The 10,067-nt window shown below is 44.3% G+C and overlaps 1 protein-coding gene across 1 annotated transcript; it reads left to right on the top strand.

The window, feature by feature from the left end:
- Positions 1-781: 781 nt before the first annotated feature.
- On the top strand, positions 782-7,932 carry CDC23 (cell division cycle 23; the record flags this gene model as incomplete). The annotated part of the gene is made up of 14 exons (XM_010194328.1): positions 782-919; positions 1,161-1,203; positions 1,564-1,669; positions 1,765-1,897; positions 3,082-3,259; positions 3,353-3,450; positions 3,614-3,695; positions 4,292-4,445; positions 4,594-4,713; positions 5,041-5,116; positions 5,426-5,487; positions 6,360-6,438; positions 6,537-6,656; positions 7,466-7,932. Coding segments are annotated over 14 exons (1,560 nt in total), but the record flags the coding sequence as incomplete, so codon positions are not given.
- Between the last annotated feature and the right edge of the window lie 2,135 nt (positions 7,933-10,067).

Here is a 10,067-nt window from a genome sequence, read left to right as displayed (position 1 = left end):
CCGCGCGCCGGAGTTTGTTGGCTGCTCCGACTTTGGAGGCCGCCCCGACTTTGGAGGCCGCCCCGATCGCTCGGTGATGCCGTGCGGTTCCCGTCCGTTGTGCATTTAATGGGATGGACGGCGCTGAATGCACTTTCCGAGATGAAAGTACTCCATGTCACGGGTTATTGTGCCCTAAAGGAGTTGCTCTGTAATTAAAACTTGAAATCGTGTTGCTTAATATTTATTTTACTAAGGCCGAAATTTATGGTAATATAAATTACGTTGTGACGTTAAACCAACAGAACATAAGAGAAATGAGTTGTATCCTTATGTGTACCTCTGCAGGTGTGCAGCAGGACTTTTGGGTGTGAGCCTGTTTTAAATTACAGCAGTGCGACATCATAAGTGCATTTCAAAGCACCGTTACCACGGAGATGTTTGCATTTAAGTTAAAGTGTTAATGCTATTTGATAGGGAATCCCTGAGTAGGTTACTTGTGGTCATTCATACTCATGGAACAGCTAGTTCATGCCTTCTGGCACCCTGCCGCAATTTGTCTTCTGGAATCTCACTGGTCATTTTAAACGTTTGTAGCTGGTCTGTACTCATTTGAGAACAAGGAGTCTGATCATGTGAGGGCACAGAAAGACTCTTCTGATTGTACTCAAACCATCTTTGAGAAAGAATAAACTACAATTTTAGCTTTCAGAGCAATCTCATTGATAAGTTTGTGACTAGGTGATTTTCCTAAAGCATGTCAGAGTTTCTGAGGTCTCAAAACTCTTCCATGTCCCTGCAGGAGGATGCTCGTGACCTGGATGCCTACACATTAGCCAAGTCTTACTTTGATCTAAAGGAATATGACAGGGCTGCCTATTTCCTACGGGGCTGCAAGAGTCAGAAAGCTTACTTCTTGTACATGTACTCTAGATACCTGGTAAGATAGAAAGAAAAGTCACCTTTTAGTACCGAACTCCTGCTCCTCACCCCTCCCTGGCATACCTCATCTTTTGCCTGTTCTGTTTCAAATTAAATGTCTGTGGGCACAGGTACAGGGGTGCTCTGTTTAGAACTGTGATGTCTGTGAAAACTTAGTTTACGTGCTGCTGCTCGTATTGCAGCGGACGTAACAAATACGCTATTATAATGTAATCTTGGGTTTCCTCTCTTGCCCACAGTCAGGGGAAAAGAAGAAGGACGATGAGACTGTGGATAGTTTGGGTAAGTTTCTGGTGTCAAGAAACACAAGACAATGTAATGAAGCTTCCAGTAATACCTCTTCATGTAAATAATCTTGGTTTCATGCTTATCCCCTCGATTTTTGGATAATAGTGCGCTATAATACGATTTCTTTCATTCTCAATTCATTGGCTTAATACCGGTCACAGATTTTCATCTATTAGTTCTTCTTTTAAAGCCAGATGATCAGGCTGGGTTATCTTCTTTTAAAAAGAGGAAAATAATCACAGGCTGAAAGCCTTCCAGTCATGTCAGTGATGATTCTGAATATGCCCTAGACTTTGTAATTGCTGTGGTAAGACTCTTGATCTTAGCTCCCTGTCTGACTTTCTCCTCACGTAGGACCTCTGGAGAAAGGACAGGTGAAAAATGAGGCTCTCCGAGAACTGAGAGTTGAGCTCAGCAAGAAACACAAGGCACGGGAACTGGATGGGTTTGGCCTTTATTTGTAAGTGTCTGCATGTATTTCCAAGGCATTCCTATGTATTTGTGTGGATATTCAGAGTTTTATGGTTCTGATTAATTTGATAACTTTCTTTACAGGTATGGTGTCGTGCTGCGGAAGCTGGACCTGGTGAAAGAAGCAATAGATGTGTTTGTTGAAGCTGCCCATGTCTTGCCTTTGCACTGGGGAGCCTGGCTGGAACTGTGCAACTTGATTACAGATAAAGAGATGGTAAAACTTGGGAAATACTAAGATGTGGTAAAAAAATTCCAGGGTTTAACCTGACTCAGTACCAATGATTCAGTTGCCATGAGATTGAGATTGATGTCACCCACTGCTTTATTCTGTGAGACTATCAGGCAAGGCAATCAAAACTGTAAATTGTGTTAAAGCTGATTTTTCTTCAGCTGCTTGCCATGCTGTATCTTGAGAATCTTTATACAGGCAGGGCTGATTTCTTACCGTTCACCCACAAAGTGGTTTAAGACATATTCTGAAGTAGTTGTCAGCAGGGTTATTGCCTTGTCATGTGAAGGAAGTCCTCCTTAAGGTACCTCTCTTTTGGTTGTTTTTTTTCTTAATCTGGTTTTAGTTCCACAATTATTGAGCACTTTTGGTGGCCTGAAAGGATTTACAGAATCACTGCTTTTAAAACTGAAACAATCATGTAGGTGTTCCCTTTGTCAAATACAAAGCTGCACACAGGAGCTGAACTGATTCTGAGAACTGAACTTAGATATAGAACAAAAAAAAATATTTTTCATTATGCATGGGATTTTATGAGACCCCTCCTGGAATTCTTCAGTCAATTCTCACTGGTGAAATATTTTGAAAGCAGAGGTGGCGCAGAAGAGAGCTGCAGTGATTTGTGGAAAAGAGAGCATGCCTTTTTATGATGATATTTGGAGTGTGTCCACTTAGCTCATCAGCAAGAGTGATCTGATATTGATGTTCCAACGTAGGAACAAAGTACAGTCTTTCGAAGGATTTCTGAATTTAATGGAGAATTAAGGCCAGTGGCTGAAGCAGAAGCCAGGTGCTTTCAGACTTGAAGATACTTTCTTTACTGACCAAATGAAATGGCTTGCATTCTTCTGCAACTTCAGCAGTCCTGGGGAGTGACTAAATTGAGTTATGTGGTCCATATTGTACTGATTTTTAGACTGGATGTCTTAATGCTCCTTTCCCATTTCAATATCCTAAATTTATAGGTATAGTTTGGTCTCTCCTGTGGAAGAACCTGATATTAATTCTTGGTCCTAATACTGCTGGTTTTTTAGCTGATGGTGTGGTTTAAGAAACCGATTGCAGGAAAGCCTCCTCAAGACCATCTGCTAAGTCATGGGAGGGAAGATAATGGCTTCTTTGCCACTACTGATTGTCATCTCTTCCTCCTCTTCTTTGGTTCTCACTAGTTGAAGTTCCTGTCCTTGCCGGACACATGGATGAAAGAGTTCTTTCTTGCACACATTTATACAGAGCTGCAGCTGATAGAGGAGGCTCTGCAGAAGTATCAGAGTCTCATTGATGCGGGATTTTCCAAAAGCACTTACATCATCTCTCAGATCGCAGTTGCCTACCACAATATCCGAGGTCAGTGACAATTCCCAACTAGGAGGAATGAGCCTCCTAATGCAAACTTGGAATTTATAGTTCTTGTTCTCCCATCTGCTGTTCTTTCTTCAGATATTGACAAAGCTTTATCCATCTTTAACGAGCTAAGGAAACAAGATCCTTACAGGATAGAAAACATGGACACTTTCTCCAACTTGCTGTATGTAAGGGTAAGCACTCCTTGTATTGCCTGTCCACGATGATGGTATTTATCAGAGGTGTGTTAAACACTCCATGAAATAGATGCAATGTACGCGTTGCTAACTGCCTAGGTTTTCTTTGAAACTGTAACGTGCTCCTTTTCTCATCACTGTCATGTCTTTGTTTCTCTAGAGCATGAAGCCTGAATTGAGCTACCTGGCTCACAATCTCTGCGAGATAGACAAGTATCGTGTTGAGACCTGCTGTGTGATTGGTGAGAGCCAGCTCCTCTGCGTGTTCTTATGCTGTCTGCAGGCTGTGTGAGTTGATCTTAGAAGCAGTTGTGAAAATGATCAGCCAGCAAGGCTATCAAAACTGCTTGGTGAATGTGTAATCAGGCAGCCTGAAAAGCAGACCAAGTGACAGAGTATCCTGTCCCCTCGGTTTTCTCTGAAAGAGCTGCTGTAATACTATCAGTGCAGAAAGGAGTTGAAGAAATAATTATGAAGACCTATGTGGCTGATAATCCCTTTATAGTCCTGAAATGGAAATAATTTGGAATGGTAATAATTGGGTGTCAGGATCAGGAAATTAATTTCTTAGATCATGACATAAGTTTTAAGGCCAAGGGGGTGGGTTCTTAATTGATTGGCACAACTGGAAAAGCATTGACCAGAACACTGGAGAGCAGACTGCTCTTTGGTCTCTTGAGGTTTGAATGAAATGTGCCTTTAAAAGGACTCTTTTCTTTTTATAATTTAAGTTAAGAGCGAATACCTCTATCTTTTTTCTACTTCTCTGCTGTTTTTTGTTTGTGGTGTTTGGGAGTTTGTTTGTTTATTTGTTTAAATATTGTTACTTTTGCTTTAGGGAATTATTATAGCTTGCGTTCCCAGCATGAAAAAGCAGCACTCTATTTCCAGAGGGCCTTGAAACTGAATCCTCGTTATCTGGGAGCCTGGACACTCATGGGACACGAGTATATGGAAATGAAGAACACATCTGCAGCTATCCAGGCCTATAGGTACCAGTCTTGTACTGCACAAAGTGGTGTTTGAGTCTGCATACACAAGGGTTGAAGTAGTATCTTCTATTTTTTTAGTCTTCTGCTGAACTCACTTGGTTTTGATCCTGACTGCTTTCTGAGTAGTTCTTCTCCTTTTCTTTGACAGACATGCAATAGAGGTGAACAAAAGGGACTACAGAGCATGGTATGGCTTGGGGCAAACCTACGAAATCCTCAAAATGCCATTTTACTGTCTCTATTACTACAGACGGGCCCACCAGCTCAGGTAGAGTTGAGATCGGAGCCGTGCTTATTGGTGTTCATTCTGACACAGTTGCTACTGGCTAAGGAAGATACATGCAGAAACTAAGTTGGGGAAGGGAGAACATCGATGCTATGTGATTTGTGCAGTCTCGCTATTCCAAATCCTTTCAGTTGTATTAGTTAACTGTTAACAAAGGCTTTGTCAGTTAAGGAACGGCAGTCAGGAGTATAAGTGGTGTTTTATGTGAGAAAGGATGACAGACACTGCCAGATATAGATTTCCCATCCCCCCCACCCTGAGATCAGCTGGTCATTCATTGAACTACATTTAGGAATTGCTTTTTTACAGACCAAATGATTCTCGTATGCTGGTTGCTCTAGGAGAATGCTATGAGAAACTCAATCAGTTGGTGGAAGCTAAAAAGGTGAGTGAGAGCTGCGCCATGGGGCCAGACATCAGGATGTCTCCCAGGACACTACGTGGAGTCACAGCAAAACTGTAGCTACCAGCCGTGCTGGCAGCGTGGTGTTAGGAGGTTATTGAAACCATTTCTGTGCTCGTCGCGACTGGGGAAGTTCTGCTGCAATGCAACTAGAGCCGCTGATAAATGGAGTTGTCTGCGTACGTGCCCCTTTGCTGGAAAGCCATGTAGTTCTGTTTCTAACCTGCTTGCCTGAGTCTTGAGCTGCAGTAATTTTTGTAGTATGCTTGACTGACTTTCCTTCCTTGACAGTGCTATTGGAGAGCTTATGCTGTGGGAGATGTGGAGAAAATGGCACTGGTGAAACTAGCAAAGTGAGTGCGTGTTGCCACTGAACTGTCTATATTGTGTCAAATGCAACTAGCGCTTTGATACCTAATGGTAAATACTAAATGTAAAACAAGTGGAATTGCTGTCAGGGAGTGTTACTTTTGGAGCTGTGTGATAACTGATATCTTCAGGTCTGTAGTGACTGAAAATTCTGATGTCCAGCTTTAGCTTTAAGTTTCCCTTGGGATAACAAGAGGGAATCGTAGCATAATGTGGGTTGCAAGCGACTGCTGAATCCTGAGGTGATTTGGGCAGGCAGTGCTAGCAATTGTATTTGTTGTGTTGAAACTTAAAGCAATCCATGATGGTAGATGATGTACGAAATTGTAGATGGATTGATTTTTTTAATTTTAATTTCCCCAATATATGGTTGTGACATTGGGAAAGGGTCTGATGTGAAAGAAATGTGGGCACTCTGACAGCAGCACTAATTTTTGGTGGGGATAAAGTAACATAATGTGGAAAAAGTGACGGGGAAGGAAAAAGCCAAGTGAATGGTGAAGCTGCTGCACAAAGACTCCTGGGAGGCAGTGAGGGAAGAAGGACAACTGGAGGAAATAGGCAGTCAAATAGGATGGCAAAGGTCTGTTAAAAGCTTTAAAATGTAACAATAAGCAAAGGTCTCTGCTTTGGCTGTCACTGCTTCTGGCAGTTAGTATCTTACTGGTAGTGTAAATGTTCACAAGCTGGATCATCTCTTTCCATGAGGGGCAGCACACAGTGCATATCTTGCAAATACTGAAGGACAAGACCTGGTTTTAGTCCGGGTCAGGCTGGGCAGGTACTTTCTCATAGGCCAAGAAGGTCTTGAACAGTGCAGTCTTGTTCCAGTGGCCCATTTTTTCTCCTTTTCTAGGCTGCACGAACAGCTGAATGAATCTGAACAGGCAGCTCAGTGCTACATCAAATACATCCAGGATATCTATTCCTGTGGGGTAAGATGGTATTTTGGTAATAAAAGGAGACGTTAACATGGTGTAGAACTGCCTTGGAGGGCACTTGGAGATGATGATTTTTACCCCCCTCACTGCAGGAGGTAGTGGAGCACCTGGAGGTCTGCACTGCCTTCCGTTACCTGGCCCAGTACTACTTCAAGTGCAAGCTCTGGGACGAAGCCTCGGCGTGTGCCCAGAAATGCTGTGCGTTCAATGATGTGAGTAGTTGTGCAGTCTGCAGTGTCTCTTTCTCAGGGGTCTGTGACCTTGATCTTCCCTTCAGAGCAGAAGAAATCCTTTACTGAAGGAGAGGGCGCTGTCTGCCACGCAGCTCACATCCCGAGTGGTGGTGTTATGACTGACTAAATCATGCAGTATGGTCCAGATACTACAATTAAACATGTCTCATTGGTGTTCACTAAATAAAAGAATTTGAGGCTCCATGTGGCAGTCTTAAGACTGCTGAAAATTTTGGTGGTGAGGAGGTGGTTGAATGGTCACAGACTCCCATACAGTGTTTAGCCATGGTACTCATATAACTCTTTTTCTCATCTTCTGTGTATAGACAGTGCAGAAGATATAATAGTACTTGGGTTTTGCATGTGACTCCATATTCCAAGATGCTCTGTGAGTGGACAAGTCTGGATTTTTAACCCCAGCCTTGTGGCAGACACTAACCAGGAGTGCAGGGGTTTGGCCTGCCCTTAGCAAAGCTGTCTGAACTGGAGAACCTGAATTTGGCTTATTTGAAGGTTCTCCAATCTACTTTTTGCTGGAATATTTAGACAGCTTCAGTGGTTGATGGTACCACTGCCTGAAATGCCCAAATAACACGCAAACCAGGTGAGTAAAAGGAAGAAAGATTTAAAAAAAAAAAAGACATAACATTTATAAGTAGCAGAAGAAAGAAGAAAAGAAGGTGGTTTTTATAACTTGCAGCCTTACAGAATGACAAACTACTATAACTTATACTTACATACTGAATTCGACCCAGAAACCACCCATCCATTTATTGTTTTCTTTTCAGACTAGAGAAGAAGGAAAGGCCCTGCTGCGGCAGATCTTACAGCTTCGCAACCAAGGAGAAACATCCTCCACAGAGATTGCTGCTCCCTTTTTCCTCCCTGCGTCATTGTCAGCCAACAACACTCCCACCCGTCGCGTCTCCCCACTCAATCTGTCTTCTGTAACGCCATGAACAATGCTGGTGCTTCTGACCTGTGCACTGAGTGTGACCGTGCGGATGGGGCTGGCAACCCCTTCTTTCTTTCCAGTGAAACTTTTGCATTGGTTGTTGCCTTCACGTGAAGGGTGGGAGTTGCTGGAACCCACAGCTGAAGGCGGATGTGCCCTGGCAGGCAGAGGTGCAGCCCATGTGAAAGTGCCTATGGCCAGCTATGAACCTGCTGTGCTGCTCACCCAGCCATTCCTGTCGGAGGGCAGATGTGTTCCAGTACACAGGACTGCTCCTAACTGAGGGGTTGGGAAGAGCTTGTCTGCTTGAGTTAAAATACATTTGAAGTTTGATTCTGCCCCGTTACCTCTGGTCTTTACTGAACTTCTTTGGGTGACCTCTTAGTGGTATCATTGCTGTCTGCATCAGAAACTGGTACCTGCCTGGCAAGGACCTTTACTTGTCTTGAACTACACAGATGTTCCCCTAAAGCAGATGTAGGCACTCAGATTAAGTGTTGGAGGACTGAGAAGTGCCAGGAAGTCCAAGTAGCCACAGGACACAGCTGTTTGCCATTCTGTCTGTGGCTCTGACAGATACTTTTGGCTTTCAGTAGAGAAGCAGCCAGTGGGACAGCGCAGTTAAAAACCTAATGGTTGAGTTACTGTCTTTGGGCTGCTTTATGGTGCAGCTTTCATGTGTACTGTACAAATGAAACTGGATGAACCATCATGGATCATTCTGTGAAGGACTGCACGTCTGTGGACAGAAAGGTGCAGGGGCTCCCTCCCCTGCAGGGCTGCTGCTTGTCCCTGTGCACATCCAGCCAGCAGTGAGGCCGAGTGAGAATTTCAGAGATGCATGTGTATGCCCGTGTACCACAGAAATAACCATACGTGAACAGATTAACAAAAAACAAGAGGACAGTGCCCTTGGATACACTTGCTTAAAACAGAAACCATAGAAGTGGCCTGGTCCTGTTCCTACTTGCCTGAAGTGTGCCAGTGGAGCATTCATATATGGCTTCAGTGACTTGACTTCACGCTCTGGTCCCTCCAGTCTCTGCCCATGACCTCCAGTCTCCTCAGTATCCATGTCTGGACCTCAGGTGTCTTGCTCAGTCTCAGCCCTGGACGTAGCCTATCCGCAGATTTTGGGTTTCTGCTGTTGGCTGGCTCATCCCAGTTAGGATTGCTGTCGGAACGTACATGTATGTACAGAGAGGAAGGAGCATGAAAATGGGCAGCAATGGTGTTTAATTAATAAAAGCATAGAACAACGCTATGGTGATGAGCTGTAAGTCTCAGCCAGACAAAGTTTATGGGCCAGCAGTACATTGGCAGATCTCTACAGGAGATGCTGGTTTTCACATCAGCCACATTTAGCAATTAAATTTGTGCATCATAGGGTTAAATTTTTGGAAACACATCGATTTCTAGACAGATACATGTCCCTGTCCTGGTTTTGCTAGGATGGAATAATAATTTTCTATTCAGAAAAGCTGCACTTTTGAGAAGACTGCAGCATTCGAGTGGATGGGAACAAAACTGGTACGACACTCTCAGGTTGTGGCCAGCCCTGGTATGCAGGTTGCCATAGTGATCAGGGTCCTGAGCAGTTTTGGGTTAGCCAGGTGCAGAAGCTGGGGGGACTGAAAGCCAGGGCAGGTCACCTAAGCTGGCCAACAGAATTATGCCATACCTTGAAAGTCACACTCGCTATAGAGCAGGGAGTTACTGCGGACAGCCCTCTTCCCTTGATGGCTGCTGTCACGGGAGGGTCTTGCCCGTCGTTGTGCTCCTGAGGCCTGCTCCCCTGTTTGTTGTGACCAATGTGCTTTTGCTGGAGCTGTGGTGCTTGCAGTGTTTGTCATCTAGCGTCTGCTGCTGGGGGCAAACAGCTCGGGACCACTCTACGGGCTGAGTATAACTTTGTGTATTTTATGTTAGTATTAATACTAGTTTCTTATTCTATTAAATATTTTTATTTCGGTCCACAGGTCTTCTTTCCTGCATGTTGCCGTGGTTAGGAGAAAAAAAACCAAAACCAACAAACTGCACCACCTTTGTCTTCACTTTGTCCACAAAAAGAAGAGTCTGTTTTTGCAGAACTAACCCCTTACCTTACCTTACCATCACCGAATGGTGATGCTTTCTTGTCTGTAAAGTGGCAGTGACTGAAATTCTCGATGTGTTGTTGTCAGCCTACGGCCCCCCCTCAGGGATGTCACTGTCAGTCTTCAGAGGATGGAGGTGAGGAAGCTTCTAGAGCAGGGGCTTCTGTGGTTGTGTCCGCACGTCTGCCTCGGTGGGCGCTGGGCCCTGCAGAAGCGGGGTGATGCTTTTGCAGTTTATTCAGATACACGAACGGTTCCGATTACCTCGGTCTGGGTGGGAGCTTGTTCCCCAGCGTGTTACGGGATGCTTTTCCGCGGAGGTTCACGCCTCGGGGCACA

The sequence above is a fragment of the Mesitornis unicolor genome, unplaced genomic scaffold (assembly GCF_000695765.1).
Source record: "Mesitornis unicolor isolate BGI_N332 unplaced genomic scaffold, ASM69576v1 Scaffold10271, whole genome shotgun sequence".
NCBI lineage: Eukaryota > Metazoa > Chordata > Aves > Mesitornithiformes > Mesitornithidae > Mesitornis > Mesitornis unicolor.
This window is presented reverse-complemented; position numbering and strand designations above follow the sequence as displayed.